The 23,386-nt window shown below is 40.0% G+C and overlaps 1 protein-coding gene across 1 annotated transcript in view; it reads right to left on the bottom strand.

The window, feature by feature from the left end:
• Positions 1-23,386, bottom strand: part of LOC107707064 (chromodomain-helicase-DNA-binding protein 3-like) — a 51,369-nt gene that overhangs the window by 15,101 nt on the left and 12,882 nt on the right. The window contains exons 11-34 of the mRNA XM_016510942.1: positions 22,094-22,311; positions 21,864-21,995; positions 21,648-21,738; positions 19,644-19,835; positions 19,309-19,509; positions 18,955-19,092; positions 17,787-17,908; positions 17,392-17,565; positions 17,085-17,226; positions 16,680-16,811; positions 16,181-16,298; positions 14,978-15,102; positions 9,713-9,944; positions 9,335-9,504; positions 6,928-7,105; positions 5,479-5,565; positions 4,943-5,028; positions 4,183-4,316; positions 3,906-4,050; positions 3,291-3,456; positions 3,050-3,201; positions 975-1,209; positions 746-880; positions 366-494 (exon numbers count right to left, since the gene is read on the bottom strand). Coding sequence (XP_016366428.1) covers positions 366-494; positions 746-880; positions 975-1,209; positions 3,050-3,201; positions 3,291-3,456; positions 3,906-4,050; positions 4,183-4,316; positions 4,943-5,028; positions 5,479-5,565; positions 6,928-7,105; positions 9,335-9,504; positions 9,713-9,944; positions 14,978-15,102; positions 16,181-16,298; positions 16,680-16,811; positions 17,085-17,226; positions 17,392-17,565; positions 17,787-17,908; positions 18,955-19,092; positions 19,309-19,509; positions 19,644-19,835; positions 21,648-21,738; positions 21,864-21,995; positions 22,094-22,311 — 3,634 coding nt within the window. The remainder of the gene's footprint in view (positions 1-365; positions 495-745; positions 881-974; positions 1,210-3,049; positions 3,202-3,290; positions 3,457-3,905; positions 4,051-4,182; positions 4,317-4,942; positions 5,029-5,478; positions 5,566-6,927; positions 7,106-9,334; positions 9,505-9,712; positions 9,945-14,977; positions 15,103-16,180; positions 16,299-16,679; positions 16,812-17,084; positions 17,227-17,391; positions 17,566-17,786; positions 17,909-18,954; positions 19,093-19,308; positions 19,510-19,643; positions 19,836-21,647; positions 21,739-21,863; positions 21,996-22,093; positions 22,312-23,386) is intronic.

Consider the following 23,386-nt stretch of genomic DNA (forward strand, 5'->3'; position numbering starts at 1 on the left):
TTAATATTAGCTATATATTGTCTTGCCACTTGATTGACTTTTTATTTTGCAATACATTTTTCCATTTGAATTTAAACAAAATATATTTTACATTTGAAAAAGATATACAACATATAGTTAGCATTTATTTTTATTTTATTTATTTATCTTTTTGCTGTATCGGTGGGGTTCTTGTGGTGTCAACAGCCAATCAGTGTTGTCTTGATGTGATTGGTCAAAACATTTATGGCTCAGGTGATTCACAGAAATACTGAGCACCTCCCTGAGCAGATAAATGGGAATGCTTACAGAAAGCTTCAACATATTAAGTATTTCAACAAAGACAACGTGGCACAGCAGCTTTAAACAACTTTATTTGTTTTTACCTGTGAATCCTCCATCTGCGATATTGAACATAAATCGTGGACGCTCTGTGGGTTTGCCGTTACCTTTGGGCACCTCCTCCCTCTGCCCTCTGACCTCCTTCACAGCATCCTTCTCACCCTTCACCTCCTCTGTGGCCCGATGGAAAAGAAAAACATGTTTACATTGCTTAGTTCAGTTATTTATTTCCTACATTAAAACAAAAAATGAAGGCTTAACTTCAGTGGTAATGATGACTGCACCATTGACTTTAGGTGCTGTACTCAGTTTTTGTGAATATGTGTGATAGATTGTATAAACAACTTTAGTACAGTAGTTTTTCATTCTTCTCTATATAATTTACACAATGCGAAGAAAGAAAGAGTAGCATTGTAATGTTCACCTTTTTTGATTTCAGAAGATTGATCTAATTTCTCTTTCTTTTCGGTTGTTTCTGTGGGAAGAGATGTCACTTCACTCTTCTCCTTTTCTTCTCCAGCCTTTTCTCGTTTCTCTCCCTTGTCCCCTTTCAAAGCCTCTGTAATGACAGACAACAATCAACCACAAATCACAATAAAATGACTGACTGGCACGACAGCCAATCAGATTTCACCATTTGCTGCCGCAGTTACCTCTGCTCTCATTTTTAACAGATGGAGAATCTGGCGTTTTCTCTGGGGAGGCCTCTTTTTCAGTGCTCTCCTCCTCTTGTTTTTCTTTCTCACTCTTTTCTTCTGGAGAAGACTGAGAAATGGCAGGACTTTCCTTTGTTTTTGAGTCATCAGAAGCTTTTGTTGGACTTTCGGATGTCTGAGCTTTTTCACTGGTTTCAGGATCTTTTTCACCCTCTTTCACTGTAGTGGAAGTCTGGAAGAAGACAAAGAAACACGTTCTTTGAGCATCATATATACATACAGGTGCATCTCAATAAATTAGAATGTCGTGGAAACGTTCATTTATTTCAGTAATTCAACTCAAATTGTGAAACTCGTGTATTAAATAAATTCAATGCACACAGACTGAAGTAGTTTAAGTCTTTGGTTCTTTTAATTGTGATGATTTTGACTCACATTTAACAAAAACCCACCAATTCACTATCTCAACAAATTAGAGTTGCTGTTTACAAACAAATGCTTGTAGAGGCATTTCTAGCTTCTTCAGGCACTCCGTATCCAGCCAATATCATTTTGTATCAAGCAACAAATAAATCAAATAAAAATGTCAGTTTTATAACAGATGTTTATAATATTACATTATAGCAGATGTTTAGCTATGTACAGTTGCTAATGAAGGGTTTGGGACTGAAGAGAGAGAGAGAGAGAGAGAGAGAGAGAGAGAGAGAAAATGTCCAAAAAGTGATATGCATGGGGTTGAAACACTGTTTGTTGGAGATTTGGGCCTTTAGATTTCCATCAGGATATGTGGATTATGGCAATTTATTGTTTCATGCAATAAATTGAAGGGATATTTCACAAAAATATGTAAATTCTGTCATAATGTACTCGCCCTTATGTCTTTCCAAAGCTGTACGAGTTTCTTTCTTCAGTGGAACACAAAAGAAGATATTCTGAAGAATATTGGTACCTATTAACTTCCGTTGTATGGACAAAAACAACACTGGCACATTTTTCAAAATATCTTATTTTATGTTCCACAAGAGGGTGAGCAGATGAAGACCGCAGACAAAATCATTTTTGGGTGATCTATCCCTTTTTTTACTATTAAAAACTACCATTCAAAACTTTAGGGTCAGTAAGATTTTATAAAAATAATTTATAATTAAGTAATTAATACTTTTAGTTAGCAAGGATGCATTAAACATATTATTAAAGATCTGGGGAAAAAAGGAACAGTGAAAACTTTTTCATTGTTACTATATATATATTCTTATATTATATATATTCCGTTCTTAAACTGTTCAGCAAAAAATCATGAAAAATCACAGTTTCTACTGTCTTTTCCAACATTGATAATAATGTGAAATGTTTCTCACCAAATCAGCATATTAGAATGATTTTTAGGAGTGTGACACTGATGACTGGAGTAATGGCTGCTTTTAAAATACATTAAAATAGAAAAAGGTTATTTGAAATTGTAATACTGTTTCACAATATTACTGTATTCATGATCAAATAAATGCAGCCTTGGGGGGTGCAAGAGAATACAAATACATAAATACATTTGACCAACCCCAAACCTCTGAATGGTAGTCTATGCCACACTCTGAATCATAGGTGTGACTTTATTGAAACTTAATAATAAATTACTTTATATAATCAGATCATTAGAGCCATCACTAAAAGCAGCTTGTCTGAAGAACCTGGAAGAGTGATTACTGTGTGGTGTAATTTTATCTTCATAAAACAAGCAAACATACACACATGCTCTTTCACAGACAGCAGGTTCACACAGTGTTTTGCTAAATCAACCTGTTAAAATGGTCCCTGCCACACCCTGACATACCCACATGTATTTATCATGCTAGATATTTATTTCTATTGTTTTTACTTCTATTGTTTTTATATTGAGGTAATGCCATTTTATAACCCTTAAACCTAACCATTGCACAAATCTTTCATGCTTTTTCATTAAGACATAATTTGGCATGCTTATTAAGCTGTTTTCCTTGTTGGATGGTCTCCACAATGTATGATTTCAGGTTTTACATTTGGTCCTCACAATGTCGGCAACACGCGCACACACTTACCTCTCCATGTTCTGTGCTTTCCACACTCTCCCCCTCCTTTCCTTTTGCTTTTTCCTTCTCTCTCTCCTTTTCTGGTTCTGTCTGGGACTCACACTCGTCTTTCTCCACCTCTTTCGTACTCTTTTCTGTCTTGTCAGGTGGAGAGGGAGTGGCTGTGGGAACAGGTTATTGCAGGTAAAGTCTCTGTGTGTGTGAGATTCTCTCTTTGAGCTGCATATGAGGGTTTTAGGTGGATTTGTACCTGGTTTGGAGGTGCACGGTGTGTTGTTGCAGCTCATTTCAGGTGTTGGAGTATCTGTCTTAATGGCAGGTGAAGAAGCTCTTGAAGATTTCTTGGAGTCCAAAGTAATCTCTGGCTTCAGTTCAGGCATGCTCCATTTCCCGTTAATGTGCTCAAACTCTTGCACCTGCACACAATGTAAAACACACCTGCCTCTTCAATACAATAAAAATCTATCTATCTATCTATCTATCTATAACAGCTAGGTGGAGCACAAAAAAAGAAATATTATTACAGCAAAAAAAACTAAAAACTAAAAAAACTAAAAAAAAAACTGTTTTCTATTTGAATAAATTTGAAAATTTAACTTTTTTCTGTGATGACTGAAGCTGAATTTTCAGCAGGCATATTACTCCAGTCTTCAGTGTCACATGATCCTTCAAAAATCAATCCAATATGTAGATTTGGTGCTCAATAAACATTTCTTATTATTATAAATGTTGAAAACAGTTGTGCTGCTTAATATTTTTGTGTAAACCATACTTTTTTCCAGAATTCTTTGATGAATAGAAGTTGTCACTTGATCAATTTAATGCATCTTTGCTGAATAAAAAAATGTGGCAGATCCACACTGACCTTCTTCTTTACCAGAGACATGACTCCTATACGTGTGAGAACCGGCTGCCTGCAGAGCCCTTCGCGTGGGACACCATCAGCGAATGTCTCTGAACCGTCAGCCACCGGCTCACAGAGGTGCCTCATGAAGAGCGACACGTACGCCCTGCCAGGGAAACAAAGAAAGAAAATGGAAAAGATAAGTTTCCTTAGCAGTACCCAAGTCTGAAATTTACACATTTCTATATCAAATTAAATTTTCCAAACACATTTATTGGTAAAAAAAAAAAAGTCATACTTGAACTCCTTTTCACTCTTGCCGCGGAGGTCTCGCACGAGCCACTGGAAGGAGAAGGCGTCCTGAGCCGGCATCCCCCATCTCATGATGGCATTCAGGAAAGCTTTTCTCTGACGCGTATTAAAGCCCAATACCTGACCAACACAAGATTAAGCAGAAGGTGACAAATTCCATTTTTACGTACATTGTTTTAAAGGGGTCATATGATGCAATTTCAATTTTCCTTTCTCTTTGGAGTTTACAAGCTCTTGGTGCATAAAGAAGATCTGTAAAGTTGCAAAGACTAAAGTCTCAAATCCAAAGAGATATTCTTTATAAAAGTTAAGAGTCAGCCACGCCTACCTAAAACGGCTCATTCTAACACACCCCCACATGTCTACGTCACGATGTGGGAAGATTTGCATAACACCGCCCAAATGTTCACACCAGCACACCTCGCTTTTCAGACCGATAAGCTTTGTAAAAATAGACATGTTTCAGTTAGCAACATCATATGACCCCTTTAATCTAATCAAGCCTTATAAGAAAAACAGGCATGATTTTATTGGCATTATGAAGCGTTCCTGGGCAATTCTCAAAACGGGAAAAATGCAGCACTGTTATCTCCCGCTGTCTGTCAGTCAATTTAATTATGAGAGGCATGCATCCAGAGACACTGTATGTACTAGACACGCAGGTGACCTCCAGATAAGCAAACCGAAATATAATTATAAATCACATTAAACTGTGATTAAACAAATAAAGAATAACGGCACAATACCTCAATGTTGCCACCCACTCTGGCCAACAGGGGTGGCAGTGGTTTATCCTTCTCATTTCTGAGCTGCCTGCGTGACTGTCTGCGACCTGGACGAGGGGAGAGGAGAGTCAGCCAAGAGATCAGCTCAACATGTCCATCTCACTGAGCCAGCATCAGGAAACAGGGTTATAGCACAGGAAGGATACATTATCCTGAACAGCTGCAATACATAAACTGCGAATGTGCCTCCAGAAGAATAGCAAAACCTGACAAAGCTGCAAGATGTCCCAACAAGGTACCAAAATTCAAAGAGACACAAATGGAGCACCTAAATGTCTTAAAGTCTAAAAGGGGCCAAAAGATGTGGGGTTTAGTAGTTATATTTGTACATTTGTGAGTAAAGCTTTCATTTATAAATATAATATTGTAATAATAATAATATTGTTATGATTCTTATATTATTAATATTTAGAACATTGTATTATGTTTATTTTTATTTATATTATGAAGAACAATTATGTTAATGAGAACTGAGAGTGTGTCTGTTTGCTCCTCACCCTCAGGTCTCTCATCAAAGTCCTCATCTTCCTCCTCTGAGCCCACGGAGTATTCTGATTGGTTATCTGAAATGTCAGCATGCCATTCTGTAACACCATATTGAAAAGAGCACTATCAGTAATGAATACTAAGTACAAACCACAGTACAGAGTATGTTCAGCAGTGGTCAAACAACTTCCATTCACCAGAAAACTCAAAGAAAGCCCAACCAGAATATATATATATATATCAGTTTGGCAACCCTCTCCAACAATGGAAAAAAGACAGATGTGATCGTTTGATATTTGGCTCTTTTGTGACAAAATGTTCTGTATCTCCACTTATCTAACCCAGCACAAGCATTCTGTTCAAATTCAGCTGTCAGAGAGAATGATTTAGTCCTACAGGAAAACACAGGGCTGCTTAAACCAAAATGAAAACCCACAAATGTCAATTATTGAAGCACAGACCACTGTCAAATTTTTAAAAAGGCCAGCAGATTGTTTTCTGTGCATATGTAATATATTCTGCAGAGGAAATGCTGCAACGTTACGACCCTGCAGGTCAGGTTACTTGGATATTCAAAGAAAAGTATGTGTACTCACAGTTAATTTCAGTTATCGCTGTGATTATGCAGTCGTAAGCGCCTTCACAAAACCATCAATTCCATACTGTTCCTTTCTGGAGAAAACCTAATTTTTCTTTTCTGTTATTTGTCTTTTTCCTGACCATTTTGTTTTTCTCCTTTTGACACAAATGAAAAGCTGCCACACTTAGGCATCCCCTGGGTGTAGTTGATGTAGCCATTTTTGAGTCAACTGCATGTGGCTGTTCTAACCTGACCAAAACAGCAGTGTGTGGGATATAGTTTTTCTTTCCCACTCAATCATAAGTAAAGTAGTAAACCACATGCCAAGAATGAAACTGCTACAAGATGTAATTTTAGAGATTTAAATTAGATAATATGCTACATTTATATGACAAGCACAAACATGGTTTATTGTACTAAAAGGCAAGAAGAATGGACTAATTACAATACAGTGGGGTCCAAAAGTCTGAGACCACACTGAAAATCTTGGCTTCAAAATTGAATTTAAACCTTGACAAACTTAAAACAAAGAAACATTTTGACATGAAATGGAGAAATATTTCAGATGACTGACTATTTTAAGGTCACTAATCAAATGATCGAATTTGTTACATAGATCATGTGACTCCTTTGTACAGACAGTCAGATGTTCTTCCGTTGAAGCACAAGATGCTCATAGGATCGTTCTCAAATTATGCTGGAGAACATGATCGTCAGGTTTAAAAAACAAACAAGGAAAGTTCACGGAGTTTAAGTGCTGCTGTCACTGAAGCAAAATGCAACATTCCAAATACTAAGAAATATTGAAATTCATTAATTTTAAATTTTCATGCAAATTGTTATGCTGAAAGAAAATTCTGCAGGAAGTGTTGTACTGTACCTTGGTCCTCCTGAGCCGCGTCATTGTAGTTGACCTGTTTGCGGACTCTCTTTCCTTTCCCGAGATTGCGGGCCAGATCTTCCTGCTGTTGTTCATAGTGATGCCTCAAGAGTTTCTCCCAGTAATCAGGATCCACATTCTCTTCCTGCTTAATGATCTCTCTCTCGATCTCCTCTATCTGGACACACAACAACAAATGAGATCTCCTTAATAACAAATGAAGATCTCCTTAATATCTCATTTGTTTCTCAAAGACACCAATAATATTCTATGGAAAGGAAATGGAGACCATATCTCCTGCTTTTCAGAGGTTTCTCCTGAAAAAAGACCCCAGTAATCTCCAGTATCCCCTAGAGAAGTGGTTCTCAAACTGGGGTATGCTTACCCCTGGGGGTACGCGAAGTGATGGAGGGGGTACATGAACAAAATACTGAAATGTACTGTTAATTAAATTATATCACACTCTTAAATGGGGAAGTCTTAATAGGGGAAGTCGTGGCCTAATGGTTAGAGAGTAGGACTCGTAACCCACCACATGTTTATTTTCACTTTATTATTTATTAAATAACATTCAACTGAGCATGTGTTTCTCACAGGCAAAATATATAAGTGCGTGCCCCCTCTAGTGTACAAACAAAAAAATGGTAGTGCCATAAAAGGTCAAATCCATGACATCCAATCAATTTATCCCATATTTTGCAGTCAAAATATGCATCCACTCAAGTGTCATGCGTAAGTACACATCTTTACTTGACCTCTGTTTGCTCATGTGCATCAGCTGAAGTGTAAACAGTTGAGAGATGCTGAGGCAGGCATGACGCTTAGGTGTTACAGGACACGTGCTCCATTACCGATTAAAAGAGAGGAAAAAATATATAAGGTAAGGTGGCAAATAGGTAGGCTAATAAGAGTAGAAGGAAAGGCGGGATGTATTGTCTATTTGTTTTGATCTTGAGCCAGCGTTTGGTTAATGGTGAATATTGGCCTATTTTGCGTACTGTTGTGGCTCCCTCTGGTAAGAAAACAGCAAAGTTATATATTGTGTAAGGTGCCAGACAGGTACAAAAAGAATAGAAGGAGACCTGGGTTGCACTGTCTGTTTGTTCACACGCATCTATCGGATTGAGAGCTGCCCCCAGGGGTGGCAGGTTTTCGTGGCAGCTCCCCCTACCTCGCAAAGAGTTTACCCTTACTGTAAATCACGCTGTAATTTAATACTCAGACTCTCTCCGATATAGTCAAACATCGCAGAGTTATGCAAGTCATATCAAGCACACCCATCTCCTTAAATGGTGAGTAATTTACTTAAAAATATATGATAGGTTGCATTCAAATGATGTGTTTGATAAAAGGGGAGTTATTTTACAAAGGTATATTTGTTGCATGTGCGTGTTTTTAAAATACTTTGTGACTGTAGTCTAAGTGTGAGAGGTACGTGGAAGGACATTAAATGCCTGGGGGGTTTGAGAACCACTGCTCTAGAGTTTCAGAAAAGATCTATATATAAATATAAATATAACTCAAACATTTCTAATCATATTCTTGCAAGACTAAACTATCTGAGACATGCTATCCATGTTACTTTTATAGCTCTATACTCTTACTGTATGTCAAAAATGTTTGTATCTATTTTGCACTACCGTCCAAAGGTTTGTGGTCAGTACTAATTTGTATGTCTCTTATGCTCACCAAGGCTCAATATATTTGATTAAAAATGCAGTAAAAACAGTAGTACTGTTAAATATTATTACAATTTATAACAACTGTTTTATATTTGAACATATTTTAAAATATACTGTAATTTATTCCTGTGATGGCAAAGCTGAATTTTCTGCAGCCATTACTCCAGTCTTCAGTGTCACATGATCCTTTAGACATCACTGACATACTTTAAACATATGCTAATATGGTGGACAAGAAATATTTCTTATTATCAATGCTGAAAACAGTTGTGCAGCGGAATAATTTTGTATAAAGTTCAAAAGAACAGTATTTATATTATAAATCTTTTGCAACAATATAAATGTATCTATCTACCATCACTATTGATTTTAAAGCATCCTTTCTAAATAAAAAAATCTATTTCTTAAAAAAAAATACCTACTGACCCCAAACTTGTGAATGGTAGTGTATATCGATTTTATATCTATTTACATATCTCTTGAATTTTAGGAGAAACATCTGAGATAAAATATTACAAAAATTAAATATATCTGGGAAAAACATCCTCTAGCAGGAAAGTTAAGAGATATAAGTGGTACATACTTCAGATAGATGTTAAATCAAAACATGCTTTATGGCTAATTTTTTCAGAATTATTGTTGAAATATTAGTGAGGCGACTGAATGTCATCTTTCAAATTCCTTAAAGGTCCCACTCTTGGATACTCCTCAAAAACGTCTCCCACCTTGTCATCTTCTTTGACAGTGTACTGGGCCACCTTGAAGGAGCTCAGATACTCGTTCATGTTCTGCATGTCAGAGTCATCTGTGGCATCCTGGCTGCGGTCTAGCAAACGCTCGATAGCAACATTGTCGTAGTGAATTACGCTGCTGTCATCATCCTTATTGTCCCCTGCTGTAAAAAAGATAGAAATTGGTGAACCTTCAGCATAACAAAGTGTTACATAGTGTAATAGTGTTACACTTTGGGCACAATTATTGGTTACAGAGCAAGTGATTTTCATAACATTTAAACAAAGATATTTATTATTTGACAAAATTATCAAATGATTTGCTGGTTCATTTATTTCTACACATCAATCAATTTAACTTATCAATCCCACCTTCAATCTCATCCTTGAAAAGCTCCTCCGTGCCAAACTTGAGGATGTCGTCCAACTCTTGTTTAGACATGGATCCGGCTTTTGATCCCAGACCGGGCCGCACCACCAGGTGTGTAAGCATCATCTTCCTTTTGGCCACCTGAGTGATTCGCTCCTCCACCGAGGCCCGTGTCACAAACCGATATATCATCACCTTATTGGCCTGACCAATACGGTGAGCTCGGCTGAAGGCCTGAGAGAAAAAGAGATAAGATTCAAAATGATGTAGAAACTGCTACATTGAGCTTCCTAAAATATGTTTAGCTTTGAAACCTCACAGATGCCATTGTCTCAGTTACATATGGTAACCCTCGTTCCCTGATGGAGGAAGAGAAGACATTGTGTCAAAGTTCCAACACTAAGGGTCGCACTTGTGAGCCCAGACACCTCTGACATCATTGAGAAAAGGCCAATGAATTTGGCGAGCAAATTTGCATAGCTGACCACACCCTGGATATCTGGGTATAAAAAGACCAGTGTGGTATTTGCTCACTCGTATTGTTCTGAGGAGTCTAGAAAGCGTCTCAACCCACTCAGTGGCAATTCAGAGTTGTGGCATAAACGACACCTAGGGGGAGAACAACAAAACACAGTACCTGGTGACAGAGCAACACTCTGTCCAGGGGAAACACTGAGTCCAGTGGGCCACTGGCATGAGAATCGTATCCACAATCCAGTGGAAGATTCTCTGTTTGGAGACAGCCTTCCCCTTCTGCTGTCCTCCAAAGCAGACAAAGAACTGTTCAGTAGGGATGGGCGATATGGGCTTAAAAATATATTACGATAATTTCTGATATTTATTGCGATAACGATATCAATGACGATAATTTAGGGAATCCTGTTTCTTTAGAGAAAAGTATTATCTTTCCCACACAGTCGCACACAGAAATATGTCAACAACTAGACTTTATCGTTATTATCGCGGGAAGACGAATTCTTATCGTGTGGAGAATTTTTACCGGTATATCGCAAACGATAAGATATCGCCCATCCCTACTGTTCAGGTGATCTGAAACTCTGTGTTTGCTCCAAATAGATGCACAGGGCACGCACCGGGTACAACAGAGACAGGTCTGGGTCTCCCTCGTCAGGAGGGATAGCTTGCAGGGTCACCACTTTGTCCCTAAAGGGAGTAGTGGGAACCTTGGACACATAACCAGGTCGGGGTCTCAGGACAATGTGAGAGTCTGCCGGCCCAAATTCTAGGCACTTTTAATTGACGGGAGAGGGCTTGCAGATCCCCCACCCTCTTGATAGAAGTGAGCGCAGTTAGGATGGCCGTCTTCTTAGAGAGGGCACTAAGCTCAGCTGACTGGAGATGCTCAAACGGATCTCTCTGTAAGGCCTGAAGGACCACAGAGAGATTCCCAAGATAAGGGGATAAGGTGCGGTCTCGGAGGATTAACAGAAAGAATTTCCGTTGTTGCCCTCAGGGTGTCATTTTAGAGTACCTGGTAGAAGTACAAAACGTTTAAAGGGTTTCTTTGTTTCAGTGGCTATTGGTTTGATGAATTCTTAACTTGATTGGTGCAATATGTTTTATGATTATGTTGTCTGTAGATTATGCATTGTCTGTATGTGTTGTGACTTACTGCTGCAAAATTAGTTTCCCCAAAGGGGGACAAAAAAGTAAACAAACAAAGATTGTGCTTCCCCACCGATCTTCCAGCTGCTATAGCAGCTACATACACCTTGAGTGTAGATGCAGATAGGTGCCTGTCCAGGCCCTCTTGGAGGAAGGATAGCACTGACCCAATACCACATCTCCGCGGGTCCTCCACCTAGGAATAATACCAGTTCTTCAGAGGGGGCCCTAGCTTGAGTAATGGTATTCATCACTGTGGGTGAAAGGCCTCTGAATTCCTCCTCATCCTGATTCCCGTCCAGGGACCAGACATGGAGATTCCAAAGGTCTGGGCACAGGTGCCAGATTGCCTGAGAAATAAGGTCACTCCTCAGGGGAATGCGCCAGGAAGGGGCTGATACCATAAGCATGAGCTCCTAGAACCAGGTCTTGTTGGTCCAATACAGTGCCACCATCATGACCTGTTCCACATCCTCCCTGACTTTGCACAGAGTCTGTGCGATGAGGCTCACTGGGGGGAAGGCATACTTGCATAGGTGCCTGGGCCAGCTGTGTGTCAGTGTGTCCGTGCTGAGGGGAGCCTCGGTCAGGGAATACCACAGTGGGCAATGGGAGGATTCTTGCGAGGCAAACAGATCTATCTGTGCCTAGCCAAATTGACTCCAGATCAACTGAACCGTCTGGGGATGGAGTCTCCACTGGAGTGTAACCTGTCACGTGAGTGAGTCCAGGTGGACTGAGGTCGCGTGGAATGTGAGTGGTTCACAGAGTCTTGAGTCTCTACTTGCTCAAAAGAAGGAGATGGCAGGCGAGTTATGACATGCGACGGGAACAAACACCGCTCTGGTGGTTGATATAAGCTACCGTCGCTGTGTTGTCTCAATAAAGCATCATTCTCTCCTCATATAGAGGTAAAAAGAATGCCACTGAACTTCGGTGGCTGCCTGGCGAACTGAATTGCGTAGCTGAGTCGATTGGTTCTGAGAAGCCAACGGGACGGGCTGGGGAGCGCTACCCAAGCGTCCAGAAACCGTGCCAGTGGAACTTCAATGTACTTGAGGCAGAATTCCTGCATCATTGTGGAGCAAGGCTCACCATGCCGGAAGACTTTGTGTCCCTCATGACACATGGTGATAGGTGAGCAACACCAACCTTGCTCCTCAGGTCTGTTGAAGAAGCCACAGACAAACACAGGAACTGGAGTTCGCCAAGGTTCGTCCGAGGGTTCTTAGTAGCCTGATGATGAGCTGAATGATCATTTCATGCCACCTTTCTGCGAGTGGATTGCCGTTGTTCAGGCTTGGCTGGCAGCCCAGGCTGCTGCGGGGCCGGTGCAGTCCTCCCAGGGGGCTATCCACGGCGATGAGCAGGTGTTCAATGGCATCCGTCTGCTTCTTAACGGTCTTAACTGTCGAGAATTGCTGGGCAAAATCCTGGACAGCTGTCCCCAAAGAGACCAACCTGGGAAATGGGGATATCAAGAAAGCAAACTTTCTCAGCATCCCGCATCCCCATCAGGTTGAGCCACAGGTGGCGTTCCTGGACCACTAATGTGGACATTGCCCTCCTCGGAGCCTGCGCCGTGACTTTCGTAGCCCATAGGGCATAGTCAGTCGCTGAGCACAGTTCCTGTATCATTTCAGGGTTGGGACCACCCTTGTGCAGATCTTTTAACACTTTGGATTGACAGACCTGCAGGATAGCCATGGCACGCCTTGGACGGGAGTTTCGGGCGGCCCCACCAGGTGGCGGCGTTTTGTGGGCACAGATGCACCGCAATCACTCTCTCCACCCGGGGGACCTCTGTATACCCCCACGCTGGACCACCATAGAGGGTTGTGAGAACGGAGGAGCCATGTACCATTTTCTGTCAGAAAAAGGTGCCTTCCACGATTTCGGTGTGAACTACACACCTTGGACGAGAGTCTAGGGCGGCCCCACCAGGTGGCAGCGTTTTGTGGGCACAGATGCACCGCAATCGCTCTCTCCACCCGGGGGACCTCTGTATACCCTCACGCTGGACCACCATCGAGGGTGGTGAGAACGAAGGAGCTGTGTACTGTGTTCTGGCAGAAAAAGGTGCCTTCCACGATTTTGTCAGCTCCTCATGCACTTCTGGGAAAAAAAAGGCTGTGTGTCTCACTCTGACCCCATGAACCAATCATCCAGCCAAGAGCGTCCGGGACAGGGTGGAAAAATCTACTCAAGCCCGATGCTCTCAGCTGCCACCACCTCAGTGTTAGCCTGGGGGAAGTCGTGGCCTAATGGTTAAGAGAGTCGGACTCGTAACCCAAAGGTTGTGGGTTCGAGTCTCGTACCGGCAGGGATTGTAGGTGGGGGGAGTGAATGTACAGCTCTCTCTCCCACCTTCAATACCACGACTGAGGTGCCCCCAACTGCTCCCCGGGCAGCAGCAAAAAAAAAATGGCTGCCCACTGCTCCGGGTGTGTGTTCACGGTGTGTGTGTGTTCACTGCTGTGTGTGTGCACTTTGGATGGGATAAATGCAGAGCACTAATTCCAAGTATGGGTCACCAATATGTCACTTCACTTCACTTCACTCAGAATGAAATGAAGCACCTGGAGGTGCAGCTCCAGCTGAGTCATCAGCTTATGATGGTTCCAGCCCACTCTCCAATGCTGCGATCGACAGCTCATCCTCCTCACGAGCCTCGAATGAGAAATCAAACTCGCGCTGAGATGAGCTCTCAAACTCATCCGGTAACTCTACCAGAAGACTTGCACTGTGGGAGGAACGAGAGGTTTGCAGAGATTCACCCGGCAAAGCTACTCTCATGAGGCCTCCTTGCTCTTCCTCAACGCACATCACGGAGACCTCTTACCCGGAAGTAGAAGAACCTGGATGGGCAGCAGTTGAGGTGACTCGCTGTCTTTTAGAAAAGAACGTGAGTAGCGAGCGCAGCATGCCTATGCCTATGCCTATTGCATGTCCTCACATAACCCATATACGAGAGCTGCTTTAGTGTGGGCACGGCCCAAACACTGAACACAGTGATCATGCTAGTCAGATCACCAGTTAAAGATCACAGTTGAAGCACCCAAGGGTACTTTCACTACACTTATCTGTGTGTGAGGAAGGGAGAGACCACTGCCCGTGCCGTAGATCCAATGACGAGGAGTAAGAAAGGTGAATGATGTGCCACACCACAGAGAGAGACGCTGCATCGGCTCAGAAGAACAGAACGAGTAAGCAAATGCCACACTCGCCTATTTACACCCGGATATTCAGGGCATGGCCAGCTATGCAAATTTTGCCCTGCAATTTCTTTGCCCTTTTCTCAATGATGTCAGAGGTGTCTGGGCTTCCAAGTGCAACCCCTAGTGTTGGAACCTCGACACAACGTCTGTAGATCGATTGCTTTGTTCCGAAACATGGATTAAAATTATTACAATGTTGCTTTTTATTCTTGGTGCAGTTCGCTTTCACACAGCAAAGTTTCTAAACGGACAGGTGTGAAAGCACCCTAAGTTTCATGAGTCTGTTCTCAAACTGTCCACTAGGTGGCAAAACACATGACAAAGAAAACACCAGAACAAACCTGTCAAGTGTCACACAAGTAGAGGGATTGTCTGTGAGCTCTGGCATGAACTGTATGAGACACTCCTCATTTTTATATTTACCTGTATATCATTGTGGGGATTCCAGTCAGAGTCAAAGATGATGACTGTGTCCGCAGTGGCCAAGTTGATTCCCAAACCGCCCGCTCGTGTAGAGAGAAGAAAACAAAACTGACACGCACCAGGAGCTGTGAGACAGAAAGAGAAAGGGATCTGATTTAGAATTTTAACAAACATTATTTACTCATTATGGGGTAACAACCAGTAGAGATTTTGCTAAGCTGTTAATATGGTTTATCATAAATTGTAAATACCATTACGTAAATATATCTATGTGGCTATCAGTGAGCAGGATGATACTATATACATATGACAGTGATGAATAAACATACAGGATTTGTCCCAAACAAGTCAAGATGAGGAAGAACTTGGTTGTAAAAAGGGGTGCGACTGCTGTCGATTTAAGGAATTTTTAAAATCCAAACTTATATGAAATTACTTACTGTGTGATATAAGATTTCATCATACATTAAAAGTCATCATGTCATCATAACAAATAACACAATGATTAAAATCTCAATAAAATGAGATTTCAACACCACAAAACAACAAAATAAATTCTCCCACCAACACAATAAAAAAGTTATAATTATGGCACCACTGTTGTTCAAACGTTTCAAAACTTTCACAAATTTGTAACATTCAAATTCAACAATGATTCCAGACTTTATAAATGCTTTAAACAGAGATATAACATCCCAACCATGTCTGTTCTCAAGTAATTTTGCCCTTGTAAATTGCAAGTTCTGCTTACCCAAGAATAAAATAAATCAACTGCCATTTTAAGATAAGACATTCAGAATTTGGAATAAACTTTTCTCCACATCTGAAAACAACTGACTCAATAGCTCCAAGAATGGAATGAGTCTTACAAACAAAGAAAAATCTCTCTATAAATTCACATTAGTCATCAACATTTGGACTGGGATGAGAGAGTAGAGAGAAAAAATGACTTTGTCATGACATCTGAATAGCTATTAAAACCAAACCTCTGGCTCAGTGGTTCTCAAACATTTCAGACCAGAACACCTTTGCTCATTTTAGACCAACTAAGTACCACCTAGTCACCAATGTTATAATATACTTTATACCAATGTTATAATATACTGCTCTAGCTAATTCTCTAGCTGTATCCAAAACACCCAACAGAAATATTACTCAGTTAATTTATGTACAAAATATGTATACCCGGTGGGCTGCTCTTACCATTAAATCTGTCGATAGCTTCCTGTCGGAGAGCTCCAGTGACGCTTCCATCAATTCGCTCATATTTATAACCTTCATAATCCAGGAAATCCTCCAGCAAATCCAGCATCTTGGTCATCTGAGGGGGAAACAGAGTGTGTAAGTATGAATAAGATCTAGTAAGACATGATTAAATCAAAATTTTCAGACCAAGTACCACATCTGATCAAACTAGACCATCCAAGTAACACCTAGCCTGTCATGAGCTCCACATTACACTGTAATGATTAGAAACACAAAGGTGTTTAATTAGAAAATAGAGCAGAAATTATTCAAAAACCTAAACACTATTTAAAACCCTTTATAAGTTGTAATATTTTCACATGTCCAAATTTGTGCTGTGCACCACCTGGGGGCACTAAACATCCACAAGTTGGGAGCTCATGTAATAGCAAATACAGTACAGCTTCTTATGTATAAAATACAGGCTGAGTGAAAGTATTTAGATGTGTGTTTGTACCTGAGAGAACACTAGCACTCGGTGGCCTTGCTCTTTCAGTTTTCTGAGCATTTTCTGCAGCAGCATGAGTTTCCCAGAAGCCTTAGTGAGACCCGCACCTTCATACGCTCCACTTGGTGTTTTGGGAGCTTCCTGTAACACAAGAATACAGCCTATGATACACATGTGCACAACAAAAACCCGTCAAACACTAAACCCAACTATTAACTATTATCTTAAACATATTAACTATTATCTTAAACATTTCGACAGCATTCAAAAAAAAAATTCTGACAGCAGGTGACAGTATTTCACACTACATAAATCAATTTTGCACCAATCTAAGATAGGACCAAGAAGAGTGAAAACTCCATCCAAATTATAAAGTTTTTTTGTTGCTGTCAGAAATACAGTGTGTATTCTTACGGCAGAAGCGACGGGGAAGAGGTAGGGGTGGTTGCAGCACTTTTTTAGATCCATCATAATGTTGAGCAGAGACACCTGGTTCCCTCCTCCTTTAGAATTCAGCGCCTCGAAATTACGCGTCAGAATGAACTTGTAGTACTTTCTGTTTATACACAGTGTGCACACAAAACATGAAAAAAAGACTAGCACGCATAGTAAGAAATTTATTTAAACAAATGAAATTTTTTTATTACTTCCTATTGCTAATTACCTTGATAATAAACACGTCAACACATTTTGTTTATGAAATCAATGTTGTAGGACTTACTTCTGCATGGGGCTGAGCTCCACTCGGACGATCAGCTCAGTTTTGGCTGGCATGTTCTTAAACACATCAGCTTTGAGTCTCCGGAGCATGTGTGGGCCAAGCAGATCGTGCAGTTTCTTAATCTGGTCTTCTTTAGAGATGTCCGCAAACTCCTCTAGAAAACCCTCTAGATTACTGAGGGACAGAAATAAAGCGATGCAGTAAAATTATTTTGAGTATTAAAACATGTCTGTGTTGATGTGTACATACAGTGGCCTCAAAAAGTATCTGGACACTTCAGCCACACTAAAAATGTATATCATTGCATGATATAACATAATACGTCCAAATACTTTTTAGGCCACTTTTATAGTCTGTTAGAGAATATAAATGTGCTTTTATGAGTATGGTCATACTTGAAGCGGTTGGGCGTCAGGAAGTTGAGCAAGTGGAAAAGTTCTTCCAGGTTGTTCTGGAGTGGAGTTCCTGTTAGCAGCAGCTTATGGTCTATCTTGTAGTCATTCAGTCTCCTGAAGAACTAACAAACCAAAACAACTGTCTTCAATTTTTTCACTTAATTGGAAATATACAAGGTGCTTTACTACTAACCAAGCCTAACCATGTCCAATCATTTTCCGTGCCTTTCCGAATTCGGATTTAGATTTTGGGCACATCCCTATATGAAACCATGATGTGCAGCACTTGCCAATCACAAACTACTTTACACCTTTTTGCATGAAGTTTCTGAATAGGAGTAAAATTAGTAATTAATTTGTTATTTCAAAATGTAATTTCTGTAAGTGTAGATTATTCTTCTATTCTTCTAATATGGATCATCCTACCACTTCTAGTGCATACACACTACCGTTCAAAAGTTTGGGGTCAGTAAGATTTTTTAAAAGGAATTAATATTGGTTTTCAGCAAGAACTCAATTTGAATAAAGGTTTTCACAAAAATAGTGAGTAGCACAACTGTTTTCAACACTGATAATAATACAAAATATTACTTAAGCAACAAATCAGCACATTGGAATGATTTCTAAGGGATCATGTGACACTGTAGCCTGGAGCAATGGCTGCTGAAAATTCAGCTTTGTCATCAAAAACTATTATAAAATATACAAAACAGTTACATCATTCAAATAGTTTTACTGTATTACGGTTTTAATCAAATGCAAATAAATAAATGCAAAGAAATGTGTGCTAAGACAATTATTTCGAATAACCCTAAACTTTACACTACACACTATATAATGTTTCTTCAGTTACCTGCAGACACATTACATACAAAAAAAGTCAAACTACAAAAAAACTCACAGTATTAGACACACTGATCTATATTTTTTTCCCCTCTATGACTTCCTTAACTTAGATAATGACTCATTGAATGAAAATGTGTAATAGCTTTATTATGATGGTTTAAAGTGCTGGTTTATTTCTGTCATCTTCCGTCTACAGTGTTGCAAAGAATCCAAGATGTAATTTCCTGTCCTGTATTAAATTAGAATGAATCTCGCAAACACACGCTCTCAAACCAAACAAAACTTGGACAAAAAACAGGAAAACCCAACTAAGTCAGTGTACCTTGGACTGGTTGTTTTTGAGGCGGTGGGCTTCATCTACTACAAGACAGGCCCAGTCAATGGACTTGAGAACGTTCTGGTCTATGGTCACAAGCTCATAGGATGTCAACAACACGTGGAACTTAATGGGAGCTTCTCTCTAGAGGGACGATGGGTAGAAAATGAAAATAATGGTTAGAGTAAAGTCACTTATTCCTACAGCACCAAATGACATCCTTTCCCTCTTCTCTCATACTATGGCTCCTCTCCTTCTGCCATTTTTTATTTTACTTCTCACATTTTCCATCTTTGCATTTCACCTCTCCAATCAGCAGTCATTCTTTCCTTTCCAGCGCTCATCTCCTCTCCTTCTCACCCGCAATTTGAAGGCTTTCTTTCCTCCCTTCACCGGCGTGTCGTCAAAGGTGAACTCGTTCTCACGGATGATGGCCCGGCTGTCCTTGTCTCCGGTGTAAGTGACAATGTAGAAGTCAGGAGCCCACATCTCAAACTCTCTCTCCCAGTTAATGATTGTGGACAGTGGTGCGCTCACCAGGAATGGACCTTTAGTGTGTCCCTGGAGAGAGAAATGGACAGAGAGATATGGAAGAATGGACAGAGAGGAACACAATGGGAGACACAAATATAATGTGAAGTTCAAAAGATTACTTGTCAATTAACATACACTTTTGTAACCTGACCCTCACAGACCTCTTTAAAGAGTGAGTAGAGGAAAACAATAGTCTGGATGGTCTTGCCCAAGCCCATTTCATCAGCCAGGATGGTGTCTGTTCCCTGAGCCCAGGAGAACCGCAGCCAGTTCAGCCCCTCCAGCTGATAGAGATGCAGCGTTCCTCCTGTCTCTGTCACAAAGTCTGGCTGCTCCTCATACTTGATTGTCGGCTGAAGGAAAAAAGATGGGGAGAGAACTGGTTAAAAAAGACTGAGAGAAAGGTGGTCCTATATGCCTTAAAAGCTTGAATGCACTGAGGACTAGAAAGCAGATGTGACAAAAAAATCTAACATCGGAGAAGGTTAAAATAGATGGCAGAGAGCAGAAAAAAGGTATAAGGAAAGAAATCCACCCAATTTTGTGGACTACTGACAGGTAGATAGACAGTACAAGAAAACAAATATAGTCAGATAAAGAATATTGGCCAAAATGAGTCAACAACATAAAAGAGTGGTATGCTACACAAATCAATAGTTTTAAAACAGGGGTGCCCAATCCTGCTCCTGGAAGGCCAGCGTTTAGCTCCAACTCTAATGAAACACACCTGAACCAGCTAATCAGAATCTTTAGGTTTACTGGAAGCTTCCAGGCATTGGACACACCTGTTTTAAAATGTAATTAGATTACCATACAAAATAATATCAACATTTTATTCCATTTGATATTTTAAATGTATTTTTTCTCAACCTCTTTATCATTTTAATATAGCTTCGCACAGGCACAGCACTGCATGCAACAATGTGTTCCCAACACTGAAAAGAAAGCAGCAGACAACTGAAGTGACCAACAAAAGGTGAGTTATTGTTATGTTTGGCCTCAAATTACGTAAGCAACTAGATACTTGTTTTCATAAGTTTGAACTGAACTGCAGAATTTGCAAATTAATGTGTTACATTGTGACAGTGTAATTCTAAATATGATTCAAGTTTCTTTTTACATGCTTCTTTTTTCCTGCAACAGGCCCAGGAACCTTTCTGATTTACAGGCCTCCAGTCCCCCATTTGGTATAAGATATTTCTGGTATTGCAGCTGTAATTATGAAAAAACGGCTTGTTTTAAACTGTTTTTTTTTTTTTTTTTACAGAAAATATAAGAACTGATATGTTAAATGTATCGGTCACAATTCATTTTGTGATTCCAACTACATTCGTCAATAAAAGCAATAGTTATTAAGGGGGAAAAGAAATATGATTTCAGTTCAAATTATGATTTGATGAGTTTTTTTAGAATTTTAATTTAGAGTTAAATTAGAGTTAAAGTTTAATTGATAGTAATTGTATTTACTAAAATATTATATTAATATTAATAATTTATTAAATGAAACACTTCATCATACCCTGGTTGAGAAGCACTGGTCTAGCAGCAGCATGATTTATCTTAACTACAGGATATTACCAATATTATTTTAAAAATGACATTATACAGTATGTTTAAAGAAACTACCAGCTGCTAAAAAAACATGGGGAACACCGTTCTGATCAGGGGTTTTAAAACCTGTCCTGGAGGCCCCCGAGCCCTGCACATTTTGTATGTCTCCCTTATCTAACACACCTGATTCAACTCATCAGCTCATTAGTAAACACTACAACAGGGGTGTCCAAACTCGGTCCTGGAGGGCCGGTGTCCCGAAGAGTTTAGCTCCAACCCCAATTAAACACACCTGAACCAGCTAATCAAGCTCTTACTAGGCATACTAGAAACTTAAAGGCAGGTGTGTTGAGGCAAGTTGGAGCTAAACTCTGCAGGACACCCGCCCTCCAGGACCGAGTTTGGGCAGCCCTGCACTATAATACCTGACGGGGTTGTGTCTGATCAGGGAGACATACAAAATGTGCAGTGCTGGGGGGCCTCCAGGACAAGTTTGAAAACCTCTGGACTAGGCTGTACTTGTTTGACTTAACCACAGATTTGAATAAAAATGTTACTTGGCCTTAAAATATTATTCCAGAACCACTGGAATAAAAGACAGGGGTGACACTAACATCATTAACAGGCGTGCTTGGAGCGTCATCATTCTCCTCTCTCCTCCTCATCTTCCTTGGCTTCTCTGGGTCTTCCTTCATCACTTCCTCCCTGTGAGAAAAAAAGAACAAAACACTGCTTATTCCGTCATCCAACATATGTTGTTAGAAAACAAAGATTCTGTAAGAAATCAAACCCTTGTGACAGTTTTCTAAAACATCTATGTATAACTGTACCTGTGTCTCCAGTATGCTGCTTTGTATGCACCGAACTCAGGGATGTCCAGCTCATCTCTCTCCCAGGTGCACTGGTCATAGGTCAGATCTCTCCATTTAACCAGGTAGTGGTAGTTGCCCTTTTTATCCACGCTGTGCACACACACAAATGCATAAAATTTAATATTCTGACAGTACAAATTATTAGTATATACAGTATAATGTAGTAGCTTAACACAAAAGACACACACCTGTGATTGATTATTCTGTGCACCATCATCCACTCAGGCTTGATGCCATATCGGTAGTACTTCTCTTCCAGAATGGCATATTGAGGGTCTTTGGCCCTCCGCTTCTCACTCTTCCCAGAATCCTCCTCTCCCCCAGAGCCGTAGTCCAGACTGGGTGGCTCGTCCATGTCTGTTTTCCTCTGATAGTTCCGGAACATCACAGAGTGGAAGATCTCGAGCTGAGGAAGGACAGATATGGATAAGGGAAAAGTCTGCACATCCTTTAACAGTTATGTCTGTCTCACACTGTCTTACTCTCGCACCTGTAGCTCTGTGATCCAGGTGCAGTGCCAGTAGGACTGTCCTGCTAGCTTTACAAAGAACTCTCTCTCTGGACGACCCTTCATTGGCGGAGGGAGCGGTGCATCAGGGGGTGTGTCTGGGGGTAGAGGGACAGGAACAGGGGGTGGGGGATCACCCCATCGCCAGTGCAGAATTTTTTGCACTCGCCCTTTGATTGGTGGACACTAAAAAACAGACAACAGAAGTTGCAGATCATATTAAATATTTCCACAAGACGGATCATTTATTAATTTGTAATGTATTAATTACAAATTAAAAATTGCAAGCTTATGTCTATTTTCCTTAAGCAACCTAATAAATTACTTAGTCCACTCAATCTCTCAAAACAATCTCTCAAGACAAAACCAATCACAATAATTTTGCACCAAACCTAAATCAGCACAAGTAAACTCAACTCACCTCAGCTGAGCTCATCTCAAATCAGCCCTTCTATTTATATACTTTATATATTATTTTATTGTGTATATTAAGAAAACATAAAATGCTAGCTATATATACAGATGCAATTTATTCCTGTGATGCAAAGCTGAATTTTCAGCAGCCAATCTAGTATTCAGTGTCACACTTCAGAAATCATTCTAATATGCTGATTTGGTGCATCTCTTATTATTATAATGTTGAAAATAGTTGTGTTGCTTAATATTTCTGTGAAAACTGTTATACCTTTTTCAGGATTCTTTGATAAATAGTCTGATTTTTTTTAAACAATGAACGTAAAAAAGTTTTACTGGCACTTTTGATTAATTTAATGTGCCTTGCTGAATAAAAGTAAAAAATTATTTTAAAATCTTGCTGACCCCAAATATATATATATATATATATATATATATACACACATATACACACACATATACACACACACGCGAGAGCTTGCTAAGAAGTTAGCAAGAACACCACAAACACATACCTCAATATATACAGTAAAATGTATAATATACATAATTATATGTA

This window comes from Sinocyclocheilus rhinocerous, unplaced genomic scaffold (assembly GCF_001515625.1).
Source record: "Sinocyclocheilus rhinocerous isolate Xijiao unplaced genomic scaffold, SAMN03320098_v1.1 scaffold865, whole genome shotgun sequence".
Classification (NCBI taxonomy): Eukaryota; Metazoa; Chordata; class Actinopteri; order Cypriniformes; family Cyprinidae; genus Sinocyclocheilus; species Sinocyclocheilus rhinocerous.